General features: G+C 35.1%; 1 protein-coding gene across 1 annotated transcript in view; it reads right to left on the reverse strand.

The window, feature by feature from the left end:
- The window catches only part of KCNH7 (potassium voltage-gated channel subfamily H member 7), a 471541-nt gene extending 451667 nt beyond the window's left edge, over nucleotides 1–19874 (reverse strand). Inside the window, exons 1-2 of the mRNA XM_028830770.2 lie at nucleotides 19557–19874; nucleotides 17645–17875 (exon numbers count right to left, since the gene is read on the reverse strand). Coding sequence (XP_028686603.1) covers nucleotides 17645–17875; nucleotides 19557–19632 — 307 coding nt within the window. The 5' untranslated portion in view covers nucleotides 19633–19874. The remainder of the gene's footprint in view (nucleotides 1–17644; nucleotides 17876–19556) is intronic.
- Between the last annotated feature and the right edge of the window lie 408 nt (nucleotides 19875–20282).

Below are 20282 nucleotides of genomic sequence, written 5' to 3' on the forward strand. Positions count from 1 at the left end.
TCTGTGCAAATAAATTCAAATGGGCCAGCAAAATAAATAAGTAGATACAAAACAGCAATATGTATATACATAGATGACACAGGCAAAATGTTCAGAACCTTAAAGCAAATGAGGCAACTTGTAAACTACAGCTGAATCTACTGGAAGGTTATAGGAGGGCTTATTGTAATACGTTTGCAACTCTTCTGTAGGTCAGAGTATTTTTTGAAATAGAAATTTTAATTAAAATGATAGTAGTAAAGTTAGGTATATGGATCATTCCTTCCTGTAATTTAGGAAGAACCATGCTAATCTGGTTGCCACTTGAAAGACGGTAGATTTTCTTTTGAGTTGCTAAGGATTTCTACACTCCTTGGCTTGTTATGCTTAGTTTGGAGGCAGGACAATTTTTCCCTGGAATAAAGAGTTGGGGGAAAAGGCAGAGTAGTGAACAAGAATAAATGGCTCCTAAACTAAGAGTATCGTGTGCTATTCTTTTCTAATAATATTGACAAAGGCTAAACTGAAAATAGTGCCGAGTGAAAGTCTATTTGCTGTTTTGGGGATTTTGTTTGTTTTGGTTTGGTTTATGTATCATCTTAGTTTATCGAAAGGAAAAATTACAACATTTTTTAGCTGCAAATGTAAGCACCCACAATAATACAATTTCCATCCCCACACATTACATAAATTCTGCAACGTGTGTGTTCCGGTATTTCTTTATTCCACAAGCTGCAGTGGCGCTATCTCGGCTCACTGCAAGCTCCGCCTCCAGGGTTCATGCCATTCTCCTGCCTCAGCCTCTGGAGTAGCTGGGATTACAGGTACCCACCACCGCGCCCGGCTAATTTTCTTTTCTTTTTCTTTTTTCTTTTTTTTTTTTTTTTTTCCGTATTTTTAGTAGAGGCAGGGTTTCACCGTGTTAGCCAGGATGGTCTCCATCGCCTGACCTCGTGATCCGCCCACCTCGGCCTCCCAAAGTGCTGGGATTACAGGCATGAGCCACCGCGCCCAGCCTATTCCATAAACTTTTACTGAATAAATACAAAGTGAAAGGAACACCATAAGTCAACAGGAAAATAGGCAATTAGGTGTGGAAGGTATAATTCCTTATACCTCCATTGACTTTGTCTGCATCTTCCTGGTACTATTTCATCACATACAATGACCTCAACATTCAGGGGTAATTTAAAAGAAAAAGTTAGTTGAATCTGCAAGGGAAGGGAAGGCAGAAGATTTATAGTGGCTAACTCGTGTTTTCTTTCTTTCTCTCTCTCTCTTTCTTTCTTTCTTTCTTTCTCTTGGATTGTAACTCTACAAAAGCTAAATTGGTTTACAAACTCAATTTTCACAAAGATAATTTCCCTTATGTTTGTATTAGATCTGCAAAAATACAAATATGAGTATACCAGCTATATCACTTTCCTTTAACTTTCGTCTGAGAAATAATTTCTTATTCCTTAATTTTGATTTTTTGATATTTGCACTTTTCTCTTGAAATTTGAAGCATCATTTTCTACTTAAACTCATTAGAACTAATGAATTTACCTTGTATTACAAATCTGAATTAATTCATTATTCTTTATTGTTTTTATTAGAATGTTAATAACTTGCTGCTTTAATGCTAGCAGCCCCAGCTTTTTCAGGGGTGTCCCTCCTACTTAATAAACATCTTTTAGACAACAAAGGTTACACGCAATACAAGGCTAATTTTATCACTGGATTACAAATAGACTAACACATATGACTAAGGCCTAATGGAGAGCCCAGAAAGAAAAAAATGGCTCTACACATACCCTATCCACACCCACACTTTAACAGATTCCAAGATAAACATCCTTTACAAAGTCAAAGATATCCTGTAAGGGACTGTTGCCATTCAACAATGAACTCAATCTTTTTACCTTTAGTCCATTGCTGTGCTCAGGACTTACTATGGTTCACAAAATGGTTAAGGTTAATTCTCTTTACTAAGAACCTTCAACATGGAATTTACAGAGGGATTGGTTGACAGTCTTATTTGAAAGAGGTCAGAAGGTACCATTTATTCTTTAGAGGAATTCTGACTCATTTCTCCAGATTGCAAGATAATGTCTTTGTCTACACAGTAAACATTTTAGGCATCACAAGAATGAGTGGCTACATTTTTAAACTCACTGGTTTGGAAAGCCTAAAAAATGTTCATGAAGACTCTGTACTATAGAATGGCATACATTTAGAAACATGTCAGATATAGTTTGTATTCAGTGTCTACACATCCAATTTGCCTGGAACAGTCCTGGATTTTTCCTAGCCTCTTGGTACAATTTGTAAAAACTTTCCTGTTTCACTTTAAAAAGAATCTTCTTTGGATAATAAATCATATGATCACCTTAACTGTGGTGCTTATATTTGGACATTTACATCTACATATTTTTTTCAAAAGATAGGTTTATGATTATTTTTACATCTTTACTTTCAATAAAATTTATCTTGGTTCTCAGCAAATCCTGGGGAGTGGAGGGTTGGTCTGAGTTTACACCTCACTGTGTGAATTGAGGAAATTTTGCTTTCAGACACAGTGGTTTCTGGAATAGCATTACTAAAATTGTTGTAATATAGTGGAAAGACAGCTGTACACAGAGAAACTGTGAGTCCAAGTTGTCCCAACTGCTGATATTTTCAATATAGCCACACCTAAAGTGAGTTTCAGTGTTCAAAATTAAAAACAAATTAAATTGTCCAGAATTTGATTGAGGCCATAATCTCCACAATAAAGCCCCTGAAATTTCACATTTTAAATTTTCAAAAACTGCTGCTAATTTCTTCTTTGACCTATGATGTCAAAATTTGTTTTACATTATTTTACTCAGTCACAGATGTGGGTGCAAATTTCATTTTGAGCACGACACTCAATAGGCATATCAACTTAATATGTATTTTAAACCCAATTCATTATCACATTTTTAAATTATTTTATTTAGCACTTCTATTGCATTTACTGCATACCTGGAGCTGTTTTAAGTGCTTTTACAAATGTAAACACAGTTAGTCCTCACAAAGCTGTATAAGACAAGTTCTATTATAATCGTATTTCCCATTCTACTGATGAAGAAAGTGAGGACAGGGCAGAAAGGAAACATATCACACAATGTGTGTGTTCCAGATTTGGACCTAGGCAACATGACTCCAGTGTTCACAATTTGAAACAGTAGACTATGCTCCCTCCTTATCATGCCTTTCAAACAGGTAAGGAACTACTTTCACTTTATCAAAGAAGTAACTAATAGATCAAATGGAAGCTTAGTTAAGAGAATGTGTCTAATGTTTTAATTCATTCAATTATTTAAAGATACTATTTATTGAGCAGCTACTCTGTGCAAGGAATTGTGGGAAACAGAGATGAATTGAAGTTATTTCTAAAACCTCCAGAAGCTGTATGTAATCAGATCATCAAATAGCAATGGTTTTTTTTTTTATTTTTTTATTTTTATTATTATTTTACTTTAAGTTCTAGGGTACATGAGCATAACGTGCAGGTTTGTTACATATGTATACTTGTGCCATGTTGCTGTGCTGCACAGCAATGGTTTTTAAACCTTATGGTGCATGGAAAACACAGGGATTATCATGCCTGTTGCTTCTAAAGGAGAATAGGATTGAGGTGTCAAAGCACAAGCCCACACTCTTGTACAGCTGGAGGCAGATGTTTAATTGCATTTAAGGAAAGAAGATTACAAGCCTCCAAAATTAAAACATTTAAATGCCTAAAATCCAGAAACATTTCACACTTTGCATAAAGGGGAGACGTGATTCCACATATGTGTGTACTGAGTGTGTCATTGTATCTACCTGAACAGGAGATGGGTGAGGTGGTACAGTAGAGTGCTGAGCACACAGGCTCTAAAAGAAGACAGTCTGCACTCAGATAGTAGCTGCTATGTACTACTTGTGCAGTGCTGAGGAAGTTACTGAACTTCATCTTTTCAATTTGTAAAATAAGAACAATAAAATATGTCTTAGGATATGCTAAAAATTGAAAAAAAGATTTTAGAAGAGTATAGTCACATTGTAAGTGCTCAATGATACTTATTAGTAATATTATTTAAAATGTTCAAACCACACTCTATTATTTATTTCCAATTATAGAATTTCATGTTTCCACAGAATAATTTAGCCCAATCCTTGAAATAATTAGCAAGATACTAGTGTGCATGAATGTAACTAAAGAAACTAAAATCAACAAAAATAAAAAAATTCCAAGATCTGATTTCTGCCTTGAGTTATAGTTAAAGTTGGTGTGGTAATGGGAGTGGGGTTGATTATTCCATTTCTAGAACAAAAAGGTTAGTGGCAAGAAAGCTCTGTCTAGTTATATTATAACATAGTCTTTATTACACTTCATAGTATAATAAAGTCTTTATTTTTTTAGAAAAAGTCTCTGGTCTTCTTTAGTCCATGATTTTTGGAATCTTTAACAGAAGTTAGCACACATAACTTTTGCTGGAATGAAAATTCAATGCCTGAGATTCCTTTTGTCTTTTCCAAGAATTTCACCATGCAACTATAGTGGTTAAAAGAGCAGGCTTCATCTTCATTCTTTATGTTTTATGTTTTAAATTTATAGATTTTTAAATGCCAATAGTCTAAAATCTCTAATTATCTTCTGGAAAAGAAAATTTAAATGTTACCAGTTATTTTTTAATTGCCATATAAGAAGTACCTATGAAAATACTTTTCTCTATTCTTTTACACTCAAAATTAATTTTCATTTCTGTAGCAGAGCATTAGCTCTGCCAACATTTAGTTTTATTTTCTATATGGTAGAAAAATATAGTATTTATTTTCTATATTTTATTTTCTATATTTTTTTCTAATATTGAAGAAAAATCAAGAATGATATTATAAAATCTTACTTGGTAAAGATGTAAAGCTGTAATCAGGATTCTTCATATTTTCAAAAAGTTTAGATTAATAACAAAAAGTATTAACTCTTTGAGATGAAGTATTCTTCAGAGGAAAATTCATCATTGAAATTACTGAGGGAGCCAGTAATTAAGACAAAATGTTGTGTAACTCACACTATATACAGTGAATATATTTAAAATAAGGAATGTTGCTGGGTATGACATTTGACTAGGACACCTTCTGCTTACTCTGGAAACATGACCTGCAAAGAAACAAGTTCTGCAATTTTAGAATGAATAGATGCCAGCTAATAGGACAGTTGAGGTTGTGCATCATTAATGGCATTTTTGTGTAGTCCTTCAATGGGGGGCAAATTCTGAGAACAGCAATCTGGGAATCCATAAATCCTACTGAGCCTTGGTTAAGTGACATTCATTATAAAGAACACCTGGAGGGAAGACCTGACAATGACTCACAGCTAGAAAGATCAGATTACCAGAGCTCTGCATGTCTTGGTTAAGTAAGGCAGCCTAGGAAGAGAATAATCTTTCCCTGCATTTGTTTCAATACTATTATATTGGAATAAATTTAGCAGTTTATCTAATACTGTGTATAATTCTGTTGCTTATATCTTTCCTCACATATATGTAATTTTGAGCATTTCATGTCAGTATAAGTGGCATTTCATAAGTGCATTTCACTTCTGTTACATGATATCCTAGAAGAATGTTTATTTATTATGACTTTGCTAACTTTCCTGGCCATCACTTTGCATCTCAGCAAAACTATATATATATATATATATTTAGTATATTTTAATCTGAATATATATACATATATTCAAATAAGACCACTGAAGGAAAGCTCTTTCATTAGTTATACTTTTCATCATAGTATATTTAGATAATAAATAAGAAATACTGAAATATATAAGAATACTGAAAATAACTTAAAATCCAACTTATTCCACATAGAAAGGAGAAAAAGTTCAAGGAATGTTTGAACTTTTAAATAGCAAATTATTTAAATAGTAAAGACTTGGTATCAGTTTCTGAATCTAAGGCTTGGAAAAATGCCAGCAAATTACTGAAATGAAAATGTCAATGTGAAGAACAGTTTTTAAAAGAGTGAAGCTGGTGTGAAGTGGGGGCATCCAGCGAGGATACTCGGCTATTCAAGATATCCTCATTGCTCCTAGGTTTCAAAATACTTAGCATGTTTTTTAATAGGAAAATAAATTGCCTCAAATATTTTCTACATGTGTTTTTCAATAAAAATTGAATTGCAAAATTCAACAAATTTCAACAGAAATTGAACTAGATTACATTTAGTGATCAGACAATAAGGTACTCTTTCTACTGGATCAACAAAAATTAAAAAGAATGCCAAGTTTTATTAGACACATAAAATGTGCAGTTAAATACATTCCTTTTTGGAGTTATAGTTTGACAAGGAGTATCAAAAGTTTTAGGATAGGTATACCGTTATGCAGTAATTATACTTCTAGGAGTATTTAGTAAGGAAAAAAATTACGGGTGGTCAAGATGATTGAACAGACTTTTGGTACATTTGTACAATAGTAAAAAGTTAGAAATAGTCGAGTGCTCAATTATTGGTAATATTCTGTGGATATTAAAACAATTATGGTCTGTGTATAAATTTTATGTAATCATTAAAAAAACATAATCATGTTCAGCAGAAATTTCTCGGTGAGGAAAACAAGCCACAAACTGTGATATATGTAGTGCTGTCCTGGTCTTGCTAAAAACATGCATGAATGCTTACATGTGTGTATTTGTTTAGAAAAATTATAGCTGCACTACATGCCATCATTGTTACAGTGGATATCTCTTAGTGTTAAGATTATGGGGCTTTTTTTCTATTTTCTCTCTGTATTTTCTAATTTTTCAACAGTGAAGTTAAATCACCTTGACAGTGACAGAGAGCAAGTAGAGATACAAGTCCTTGTTGAAGTGGCGAAATCCTGTATCAGGATGTGACTGATGAAGTATCTTCTGATATCATACAGGCCTTACAATCTCAACCCATGACCCAAGGTTTGGAAAAAAGAATGAAATGTGTTGTGAGACCAGTGTGAGTATGAAGCTGCGTCCAATGTGTGGAGAAAAATAGCAGAAAAATACATCAGCATAATTACAAGGTTGTATAAGTATTTTGTGTATTTAACTGAGGAGATCCAGGGAGGGCTGGGATGGTTTGTACACATGCACATATTATTATGAGAACATGTAGAGATATTCTTCCTTTTATTGAACTTGTGGATGTTCCATCAGAATCAGTCAACTGTGTTGGCATCAGGGATCTATCTGAACTCTTCTGACCATTCACCTTTTCCCTAGGCTAACTAAGAAGAGTTATTTGTTATGTATTTTTATAATGAGTTACAGGTTATTAAGTATTAGAATAAACTGCTTTATAGTATATAAACCATATGGCAGCAAGTTAATAATTAATTTCTCAGTTAACAAACAATGTAAGTTATTGATTTTTACCATTCTCATAGCAGCAAAATGACCAGCACAAGATGGTGAATGAATGAATGAATGATATCTTTCCAGACTCTGACACCTTTCACACATATTCATCTGTAAATGGGTGTATTGCTGGGTTCTCGTAAGTCTGTTCTTTGCTCTCCCACCATTTCTTCTACTTCTTAATAACTGCCTTAATGAGTCCCCTCAAAATGTTCAACATAGAGTGGGAAAGACAGAAATAGAAACAAATTAATACAATATAATTTCATAAGTGTTCCAATAGAGAAAAGGAAAATATGTGAGAAATGTGGAGAAGGCTGCCTGAGGGACTTAGAGACCTTAGAAATGAGCTGAGATTGAAGCCATACAGAATTTGCTTAAAAGTGGAGGAGAATTGATGAAGGGTGCAGGGAGGGGACATTAAGGCTATCTCAGGAAGAAGAAACCCAGTGGTCAAAGGGAGGAGTCCTAAGAATGATGGCCTTTAGGAGGAGCTCAGGGAAACGAGTTAGTAGGCTGTGTAACAAGAAGTGAGTCTGACATTTGGCTCAAGATGTAGAAAATTGGAGGCGTTTTAAATAAACCAGACACTCTCCACACAGTATATTTATGCGTTCCCTTTAAAATACTAGTGGTGAATTTTGTTACATCACGTAATCTTGCCAGGAAATAAAACTTTCTTGTGGGAAGGAGAGGGGGAAAAGGACACCATGTATGGCCCTGCTACTGAATCACAATACGCTTTTTTTTTTTTTTTTGAGACGGAGTCTCGCTCTGTCGCCTAGGCTGGAGTGCAGTGGCCGGATCTCAGCTCACTGCAAGCTCCGCCTCCCGGGTTCATGCCATTCTCCTGCCTCAGCCTCCCGAGTAGCTGGGACTACAGGCGCCCGCCACCTCGCCCGGCTAGTTTTTTGTATTTTTTTAGTAGAGACAGGGTTTCACCGGGTTAGCCAGGATGGTCTCGATCTCCTGACCTCGTGATCCGCCCGTCTCGGCCTCTCAAAGTGCTGGGATTACAGGCTTGAGCCACCGCAATCACAATACTCTTATGAAATTTCTTCCTGATTTCGTGGATGAAGACTAGACATATAGTAACTGAGGGGACCTTAACCAAAAATGCCCCCAAAATCTAAGTCAGTCATACAATATATAGTCCAAAACTGAGACATTGTAAGATCAAAAAAGAATACCGTTTAAAATGATGTAGATTATAAGCATATACTAGCTATCCTCATTCTACTGAAATCTAACACTCTGCCTGATAGAGATTCATTTTTGTTAATAAAGTTCTGTTAAAAATGCAAAATGCCTTGCTTTATTCACTCTTTGATGTGAATTAAGTTAGTCAGATTTAAACCTTGGATAATCGATAAAATCTATGGTTAAGAACTGGAACTAGGAAATACAGAATAGAGTAGGTTGAGGTTTAAGATGTGTATCATTTGGAGGCAATGTGGTAGAGTTTGCAAGCATAGATAAATGTAAATCATAAGCCACACTTCCACATTGCTCTGTGATCGTTAGTACTTAACTTCTCTGAACCTCAGTTTAACTTATCTGTAAAATGGGATAATATCTGCTCCCAAAACTGTCATGAAAATCACTTAAAGCAATTTGTATGAAGAACCAGTCACTGAGTTGGAACTCAATGTTAGACCTTTGGGAGAAGATCTATACTGAGTAGAGGGCTGGTGTCCATTGCATGCAACCACAGAAATTAAAATCTGAAGAGCACATCTGTCGCATGTAAGCCCCTTGAATAAAGGTACAGCTAAAGATCAAATGATTAATATTATTATTAAATAAAACAGATGGTGTACATAAACTTTTTAGCAAACCAAGAAGAAATTTTAATGGATTTAGCTAAAAGAGGTAAACAGAAACTTCATTAAAAAGTATTCATACACCATGCAACCTTGCATAGCTCTAACAATGATTTTGTCCAATTGATATAATCTTAATTAGTATATGCAAATGCCTTAAGATTGTGTTACAATATGTGATCTTTTTTAGCACAAATGGATTTTTATTACTTTTTCTTTGCTACTTGTTATAAAACCAACACTAATTTGTATTTTAATTTTTGTCATCATGCCCATCATCTTAAGTCATTGATACAGACTTCACTGAATATAAGTAAGAAGAGTGTTTTGAGGCTACAATAATTTATATGATGGGCAACAGACATTTTAAGCTGTCTTGAACTTGTGCAGTTATTACATTTTTCTCAAAACAAATATTTCCAAAAATGCAGAAGAATTAATGTCCTATCAAAATTAAGAAAGAATGATAAATAAAAACACTCCTAAAGATCTAAAAAAAAAAAAAAAAAAAAAAAAAAAAAGGTAAGGAACAAAATAAAAACAGAAAAAGGAAACAAGAAAACCCACAATGGTGAGAGTCCACTTGCTGTTACACTGTATTCTGACTCATCTGGAAAGAAAGCACAGGTAAGCAAAAGCCGTGTGGCTCAGGGAACCTCACATATCCCGCCCAGTACAGTCTAGTTTGAGATCATTTTACAAAATGAGCCAACTAAAGGCAGAAATGTACCCACAGTCCTCTCTCACTCCTCCCTTGAATTCCTGCCCACTGAGCACCAGCCACAGCTGTTTTTACCCATTTTCTGAGTAAAAAGTAGTGTGAGACATTCTACAAAACAGTGGGAATCATGAAAAGGACAAGTTTGCACACAAGCAGGCCTACTTTAACTTGGGAAAAGTCAGAGAAGACGCCTCAGCCATGATTCAAGCTATCATGGAAAGAGCCCTTTGCTTTTCTTAATTAGATATTTAATGTAAATTAAAGGAGGATGAGGCAGAGATTATGGAATATCCAGTCACAGCCATGAGAACCTGGAATTCTGTTTTCTCATAACCATTAACTTTCTTAATTGTTCAGTAATAAGACGTATTTCCTCACTACTATAATTAGTGCCTTGTAGCTACCTGACTCTATTGCTTCTCGGTAGTTCAGTGCTATTGCTAAATGCAGACAGCATAGTAAAGAGAGATAAAATATTCATTTGGCAATTATAATAATTAATTATTAATAACCTAACTTTATCATTTTACATTTTACATTGCCATTATTGTATAACCCTGAAATCAAGCTTCATTACTGATTAAGAATTTTCAAGAAAACATGGAGAGATAAACAGTTGCACTAGATATAAAATTCCAGTAGAGTGTGTAACATATTCAGTTAGTTATATAATTGTGTCAACCACAGCAAGGAAATCAAGTCAGAAAAGAACAGAAGAAACTCTGGTTTGGGCTATTAGAGATTGTTTGAGAAACTAGTAAGTCATTGGTGGGGTAGCAAGTGATTGACACTTAGATAACAGGTTAATAATTTATGGTGAATAGATTCTAATTGTTCACTAAATATTTTTCTAGCTATTCATATTCATATAGTTTCAGGTATGAGGATAATTTAATATCTTAGATTACTAAATAAAACATATGGCCATTAATACAATTAAGGTAAAAATTGTTTTTAATATTTTAGAAGTATTCTTAAGAAAATTTTAAAAAATCAAAGCATTACACTTTTCCTATAACACACTTTCCCCCAGATCTTATTAACTGAATCTGTTTTTTTTTTTTTTCTAACTGTATGGTACCATTTTTCATCTTCTCTTCATTCTTTAAGTGAATACTAACAGTGCACTCACTTCGTACTAGTTACCCTTCCATATATCCTGGACACAGAAATTAATAAGACTTGGTATTTTCTCTGAATAAGCTAAAAATAGACTAAACTGACTACAATAATATGTAATAACAAGGAGCACACTTCAGAGGCTACCCTGGAGTCTAGAACCAAGTGCTATGAGGAGACAGGGTGCAAATATTGGGAACATCAGGAAGGACTTCACAGAGAAGTCTTTTGATCTGTCTTTGAAAGAAGAATGATGGCTTCTTTAGGGTAAGAAGCTGAGGGAAGGGCAATCCATTTAGAAAGTCTTTGAAGTATTCATTATAGGTAAAGAAAAACTTCTAAAGGTTAAACAGAGTCTTAGTAGAAGAAAAATATGTTACTTTTTTAAGAAACTCTGAGCAATGAAGAATGACTGGATCATAAGATCTGTGGGAGAAACGAAAGTGGCAATATATTCAACTAATTGACATTTATTGAATACATTATGGAAACCATGCCAGAAGTAATGCTGTGTTCTTTATTGTATGAGACACACTCAATAAGCCTAACAACATAGATGATATTCTCCAAATAGTCATCAGTAAAGAAAATTGAGGCACGAAGAAGGTAAACTCCAACGAGTTCATCTAGTTATTATCAGAGATGGGAATGCAACTGGATTTTTCTAAACGTACCTATGATGGTTTGGATGTATGTGTTCCTTCAAAAATTTATGTTGGAACTTCAACCCCAACATGAGAGTAGTAAGAGGTGTAGACTTTTGGGGTGTGATTAAGTCATATGGGCTCCACTCTCCTGAATGGGATTAATGCCTTTAAGAGGCTTAAGAGAGCTGACTACCCCTTTTAGCCCTCTGCTTCTGCCATGTGAGGCCACAGCAATAAACTGCCATCTTGAAAGCAAAGAGCCAGCCTTCACCAGTCCCAGAATCTGCTGATGCCTTGATCTTGGTTCTCCCAGCCTGCAAAACTGTGAGAAATACATCTCTATTGTTTATAAGTTACCCACTCTAAGGTATTTTGTTATCACAAAAGGAAAAGACTAAGACAACACCATACTTGAAGTCCCAAGTGAATTCAATTCTGAAGCCAGCCAGTATCCTGGTTTAATGACTTAAAACAAGTTTGATATACGTACACCGAGCAGGAGTAAGACAAAGTTGTTAAGGGCTCAGACTCCACTGTGCATGAGTTATGTGCAATTTGGCAAATTATTCAGTCTCTCTGGGCCTCAGTGTTATTTCCACAAAAAGGGGACAATAAGAATATATATTTTATGAGATGGTTGTATCCACTTTTTAGTATATAAAATTTACTTTCAGTGATTCTTGGCGATAATAAGCCATCAGCATAGGTGATTCGTGTTTCAGGAATAGGTCTCTCCCACCACATAGAGGATGAATCGGAGGAGAGAAACTAGAAACTTGAATACTTCAGAAGGACAGCAGGCTTTCATTAGACCACTTCGAAGTGGTTGGAAAAGTGGAGGTAGCATTGAAAGATAGTTCTGATGTAAAGATTGAAAGGATTTGGTGACCAGTTGAGTTTAGGGAGCTGAGAGATGGAGAAAAATGGAAAAGGACACCAAAATTTCTAGTATAGATCACAGATGAATGATGACACCTCAAAACTTCATACCCCAACTGTTACTTCCCTGTGGCTCAACTAACCGGGTACTCTCCTGGCAGGCTAGATTGCCAGCAATGGATTCAGAGATTATTTATACCAAACAACAACAGCAACAAAACCAAAACAACCAACCAACCAACCAACGAACCAACCAACAAACCAAAAACCTTTGGAAGCCAGTAGAAACGAGTTCCTCCTGTTAAACTTATCCTATTCCTTCAGTCCTAAACTGACCTGTTCTCAAGCCCCTTGGGTGTGAAAATAACTAAGAAGTTCTCCCTCGAGCTGGCTGACAACATGGCTTCTTGTCACCAGAATTTCTTAGAGGTATGATGTTGGTGAATGGTGAAAAGTAACTGATAAACAGAGCTCAGCCACAGTTTTAGGGCATTTGGTTTCACTTAGTACAATACTGAAATAGTTTTCAAATTATGGGGAAGACCATTCCTTGCGAATGCCTATTTTATCAACAATTACACCTGATCAAATCTGAATTCTGGATAATACGCAAAGTCGGTGAGATGATATAAAATTTATGCACATAAGGGAAAACGAATTTTAGGATTACTGTTGTTGCAGTAGTCTACTGAATAGAATATAAAAATGTATAAACAGAAAGTTAAAATGAACACCCAAGCAAACTCTAGGCAAGATACGCTCTGAAAATCTTTCTCATTGCTTGAATTACACACACACAAAATATATTTTTGTTCTTGTCTAAAAAACTACCATCTGTATGTCTTCTACACAATCCAAGAATTAAGAGAGCTGAATGTTTTATATGCCATATAACTTATATAAAGCTATTATGAAATTTTGTGAAATTTCTGTTTGTACTAATAAAATTTTAACTAAACTTCATTGCTTCTTTAATACATTATTATGTATACATGACAATGGTGAAAAAAGATACACATAAGCACGTTTATTTTAAATTTGGGGAATAGAAGGAAAATAGCAATTAATAATAAATTTTGCAGGTTCTCTATGCAATTAACAACCCCATAGTCCAAATACTCTTTTTCCATTAAAAATAATTTTATACAAACAGCTGAGATTTAGAAGATGGAAATGAACATTAGTCACTCTGTAATACAAATGTCCTGCAAGCAGAGATCAGGTTGCATCTTCCTTTGTACCTCTTCCTACTGTACTTATAGTGCCTGGTACGTTATGTGAGAGAGAGGAGGCACTCAGTATACATCTTCACTTTGATTCACAAAAGAGAGCTGTTTCTAGAAGGTCTTTCCACATAATTTTCAGACATAGTAAATTCAGTGTTGTCAAACCAAGACCTCTTCTGAGTTTAGTTAATCAAACTCTACCTCGGAAACTTTGTACTGATATGTGACTGGATTAGCCAAGAACTTCTCTCAGTCCCTTATCCTTCTTCAGTTCTTTAAAAGCAGTGTGAAGATAAGAAAAGTAGCACTATATATTTCTGATTTGTTAGCAAAGTAGCTACTGTAGCGTGTATGAAAGCATAATGGCAAAAATACAAGAATGCTCTGACTTAAAAAAATAATATATTTTAAGTCCTACTGTCTTACTGAGTAAAGACATTTATTTCTCCTGGAGAAATATACTTCGTTTTTTCAAATGCTTAAAGTTGCTTGATAATTTAAGGTCAAAGTCACATTTCTAAATATGCCTGAAGGGGTTTAGCACTTAAACTAGCTAGCTCTATTCCGTGACATACTCCAAACCAGATGAGGGATAAACTTAGCTGTGGGGCCGAACTATTTTTTTTCTGTTTCCTTTCCATTCGCATCATCTAAAACTATGAACTAGTTAATAACTGAAGTATTTGCTATTTTTTAATCTTTGTTGCTGAAAAGTGTTTTTAAATGAATGTATTATGCTATTAAAATACATGCCCATCCTTATATAAGTCATAGCATAATTATAGTTTTGTATAATTAGAGTTTTATGTCAAAAGATTTACAGCTTTATCACCTCAAGCAATACTTCACAGCTGCCAAGGATGATTTATGCAATAATGACTTAAACTGTAAAATAGAATCCTCAAAGGAAGAGCTGTCAAATATTCCTACTGCAAATAACTAGGTTTTTAAAAATTGATATTCTGATAAACAGCAAGTTTAATTGTACCTAGCACAATCACATACAAAAGCATAGTAGGAAATGGTGTTGCAAAATGATGATCATGTAGTTCACCATGAACCGCATCAATGTGAACTCATTACATAGATCACGGGTTTAAATTGCTTATAAAGCCTCTGGGCCACTTCAGCGAACAAGCTTTCCAAAATAATGCCTCGGTCGTATTTTTACTCCTCCAGTAAGAGCAAATGGAAGAAATGGAAACAGAATATATAAACTTTCTGTTAATTTGTTCATTGGGCTTATTACATCACTCTTCATATTCTTGTGAAATGCTAAATAAAGAATAAGTAAAAGAAGCATTTACTGTATACAGTTAAGAAATCAAGAAACTCAAAAGTCAATGGCATCAATAATAAAGAATTAAGGAAACTTTGAGAAACAAACCAACAAATATGTTGGTGATTTTCCCCCTTCCCGCTTTTATAAATGTAGAGAACCTGGCAGTAGTCTTATCTCTAAGAGATGAGACTGTCCAAGAATTTGTATCTCATAAGCTCTAACTAATTTTGTAGTTGTCATAAATATAAAACCAAGACACACTGAAGATTCTATTCAAGGTATCTGAACTAGCAGCCAAAACACAAGTTTATTACATTCAAAGCAAATGACTACAACTGTGTCATCACTATCTAAAAAGGTCATTCAAATTAATATTTTTCTTAAAATATTAAATAAAAAGAAAATGCTTGGTCCATTATCTCGTGTTTTCCATATCAATCAAACCAAAATAGGTAGATTTTATAGTTAATGCTAAAGATATTCAAATCCTTGAAGACTGAGTTACACCTGAAAAGGAAGTCAACAGAATCAAATGTTTTACCAAAGGTTAATTTTTTTATACCTAAACAACCCTCCAAATCAAAAGTCCTTTTCTGAAAACAAGGGAGTTTTAATGCATATAACCAAGAAAACCATTCAAATAGAAAGATTTGTATTTGTCAATATGTTCAACACAGAAAATTCAATAATTTAATAGGAATTAATCATATTTGTGATTCTTATTAAATTGCTGTTTTACAGTGTTTTGAGATCATTTTACACACCCACATCTCACAACTTTCAAAACATCATCATGCCACTTGTGCTATAATAGATAACTTCTACTTGAAAACACTCTGAAAGATATACCTGGTATCTGAGCAATTTAGACTGTCCAGATTAATGTCATACTTAAATTCTAGGAGTTGGAGAAAACCCTGAAATGGTCTAGAAAACATAATGACCAAAGATGGACCAACATTCACTGAAGTTACCATAATATAGACTGTGTTGGCATCATAATAAATATTCAATAGGAAAAAATGTCAGACATTCAAATTATTCCAAAAGTCCAGATTGTTGGCATCAGATACTCGAAAGACATGAGTTACATTTGGGTAGTGAGAGCTCAATCCAATAAATGTTTTCAAGACAACAGAACAATAAGGCTATTTCTAGTATGCCAACATTACTGATTGAAAAGTACGAGAAACGTGGGAAGAACTTTAAAAACAATTTCTGTCTGTTTGATAACTATACAATTGCTTTCATTCCAGATTACTACAAAGTTATACAAACTTGTTTTTAGTAATGTTTTGTAACCACTGAAGTTCATGTTAAGGAAAATGTAATAATTAAGAATTGTACATTGTACATTGAATTATAAGAAAATAAGAGTTAGAGTGAAACCTTTTCCCTGCTGTCTTTTTTTCTGTCTAGTTTACCAAATGATGAGTCATTATATGATATAGGCCATGGCACATTACATATTTATGAAAATCTGAAGAGTTTTCTAAAAATCTGAACAGCTACCTCTCTGCCTCAGTAATTTCTGTTAGTGGAATAAAAAGAAATAGATGATGATGAAATATCCACAAAATTAACTATAACATTCAAGTTTTAAAACTAATTTTACCTTTAAGCCCCAAATTGTCAAATATCATTATAGATATAGATATATAGATATTCAGGAATATATATATGTATGTGTGTGTGTGTATATATATATATATATATACACCTTAAAATGGGCATATCTGGGTATTCATATATGTGAGTTCATTTAAATATATATTGTGTATTTAAGGCATGCCTATCTATTACATGTGTAGTTTTTTAAAAGAACTATTATATCTAACTCTTATTGTTCTCATAGCAAGTTTGACAGAAGGAGGTGTTGCCCTTGAAGTTGAGGTATGACCTTAAGTTTAAGATCCCAGTTTTGCTGTAGTTATAAAAATCAATACTAATAACTCCACAGTATCATAATTTTTTTCTACATTTCTTAGTTTAGGACAAATCTTGACTACATAAACAGCCTTTATTGTTTGAATATACACAGGTTAACTGGATCAATGTATAAGTACCTATTTATCATCCTTAATCTTGTATAAGAAGGAGGAAAAGAAACAAGAGGTGTTGCCTATCAACTAAAGCTAAAGAGCCAAGAGACATAACTGTAATAGTTTTAGTTTTTGATATAGTTTTCAACATAAACTTGCTTTGTAGAGTATTTTAAAGTTCAAACAAATAACGCTGTATCTGTGTTTCTCACCTACCAAATGCATACCAACGCAGCAGTAAATTGTTGATCTTTCTATAATTCCTAAAGAAAGAAGCATCTAAGACTGATTTGTAGCATTTTTAACCTGAGTGACATTATATTACTGTACTTTTGAAGAGATCACAGTACCCTTATTCAAAGAAAAAATTGTTTCTCCCAGATCACTAATCAGAATACCCATACATGTTGGATCTCAAAATACTATAAGGAAAGCATATATCTACAACTGAACATTTTGGGCTTCTTTGTATATGAACTTTTAACAGTCAAAATTTCTTTTCAATGGGATAAAATAGAAGGAATACTAAATAGATAAATTTTACCATTTTTGTGATAGTAGGTGACCTCCACTTTCCTCTCTTCTGATCCCAGCAATGCCTGGGCAATTTGGGCAATATCATGCCTCTTGGTCTCGGGTCCATGGAGAAAGTCGCAGGTGCATGGCTTTTGCATGACATCTGGCCTGGAGAAGCCAGTCATCTCACAGAACCCATCGTTGCAATAAATGATGGCACAGTTCTGCACTCTGGCATTTGCAATGATAAATTTTTTATCTGTAATAAGAAGATAGTATGGCATCATTGAAAAAGCTTCCACAATATTCTCCGTAACACTGAAGAAATTTGTTGCATAATAAGAGCTCTGAAATGCAGGTGCTTCCCCAAATTATTAATTTCTCTATACTTTATGAAAAAAGAAAACACAAGAAACCCCACAAACTTTAAATGTGGGATTAATGATCCTAAGTAATTTTAACAGAAAGTATTAAGAAACCACTCTTCAAATTGCAAGAATAGAATTTCCCAAATAGTCTAGCTCTCAAGCCCTGCAACTGCTGAGGATCCTAGTGGGCCCTCAGACAAGCAGCTGCCCATTGATATTTTCAGAATGTCATTTAATTGTAATGTAAATATTTTCAAAGTCAAACAGTGAAACATTCTGTAGTTGTAAGATTTGTCATTTCAACTTTGGCCCTTTGAATACAACTTTCTCAAAGTAGTTATTATTCTTTGGTTTCTCTCTATCTCTCTTAGGCATGTTACATACATCATGTTAAAAACAAAGGCAACTAGCTTTAGTAATGAAACTACTTCATATTTAATAGCAATTCAACAAGGCAAAGGTTCAACTTTTCATAATATATATTTTCCAAAAGAAAAATATTTACACACACTCAGTGAATATCATGATGACACTTTTTACTTTTACTTTGGGAGATCCTTGATGTTTTGTGTAGTAGCAGGAATTTTTTTAATACAAAGAGCTTATTAATTTATATCACAGATTGTATTTACTATTTCCAAATACGTTGTGAAGCAGGATATACAAGTTTATTTTGTACGCAAGGTACCAGATCCTCACGTCACTAAATGCAGTGTTGAAATAACCGCAAAATATATGGCATACAAATGTATTAATATAGTTTTAAGAAAAGGTTGAAGATAAGTTAACAAATATAGGATTTTAAATTAATATACTTATATAGCAAAAATGTATTCCCTATATTTAGTCCACATGAGAACATTAAATTTCTGTTCATTCAGTCTTTGTGGGATTTACTTATTACACTTCAATTTTTAAATTTCTAGATGGAAATGTTAAGGAGATAATAAAAGAATAGAAATATTATTTTGAATAATGAGCCATTTGCATCGGAAACCAGCAGAGATTAGATACTGCTTTTCCAAATTATCCTGCTTAGGATATATTTGCATTGATTCAATACAACATTTAGCTTCTATAAACTAATAGCAAGCAAGCATCCGTGTCATACCACTGCCTTGCAGTTTAACCAAGGTAAAATATAGTTTGCATAGCCATTTACATCGCTACTACCATTTACATTCTCTTGTTCCAATAGTGTGGTCTGCTCTGCTTCCGACTTTCAAAAAGTCTACAGTAAAACAACCTCAAAATATAAACCCATGTTATCCTAGCACGTTCCCTTTAAGATAGTAGAATAGTAGGACATTAAGTAGCAAGGCAGATAATGGAGCAGTGGTAGAGGAGGATCAAATTGCCTCCTATAATGGAGACCGTAATCTAAAATGTAAATCAAAATTAATATCAGAAGAATAACACTCCCGCTGCCGCTCGAACCTCCTGGCTCGGTTTCATAGCCTCTTAACTTGACAGAGCCTGGAGTTGCCGGTCTCCCCAGCTTGGAAGCGGTGGACGCCAAGTGCACTATCAAGGCAGAAAGCGAGGGCGAGAGAAGAGAACAAATGAACTTACTTTGCCCTTCAAATTTCCGAATGATGGTCCCCAGAAATGTATTTTGTGGTGCCACATGCCCCCTGCGCACAGGCATGTTGGCCCCAGTCTTCCGAGGAGCGCTCCCCCGGAGCTCTGGAGTTCTCCCGGGATCTCTCCTCGGCTAGAGCCCAGGCCAGCGCGCGAGCCGCTCTTTGTGGCAGAGCATCCTCTTTTGAAACCAGAATTCTCTTCCCATTAGCACCACTTCTAGACACCCGCTTTCCCCACCGGAGTCCAATCCATTCCCCTCACCTTCCGGAGGGGCCTCGCACCGGACTGCCGCGGGTGAGAGGGTTTGGGGGTGGGGAACGGGAAGGAGGCGGGGTGAGGGGAGGTGGCGGGGGAGGGAAGGAGGGAGGGAGCGGTGGGGGTGGGGTGGGAAGGGGGCGGGGAGTCACAAGGGCAATCGATCTGTTTCTCTTCTCCCAAACAGCGCCAATTTCCCAGTGCAAATGGGCTTAACCTGGCGGTTGCCCAGAGCAGTGAGGAATGGCTGAGGGGGGTTGGAAGACTTGTGCTGCTTTTGCAGGAAGGAGAGAGAGAAAAGGAGGCTGGGGGTCGGGGGGGTTGACGTTTCTATCCCCGCCCTCTCCCCCTAACACACACACACACACACACACACACACACACACGCTCCCTTTATCCTGGTAGCTTGGGCGCCGCCACAGCTCGGATTACTCAAGCGTGCTTTAGCGGAAGCCAGCC

Source organism: Macaca mulatta, chromosome 12 (genome assembly GCF_049350105.2).
Source record: "Macaca mulatta isolate MMU2019108-1 chromosome 12, T2T-MMU8v2.0, whole genome shotgun sequence".
Taxonomy (NCBI): domain Eukaryota; kingdom Metazoa; phylum Chordata; class Mammalia; order Primates; family Cercopithecidae; genus Macaca; species Macaca mulatta.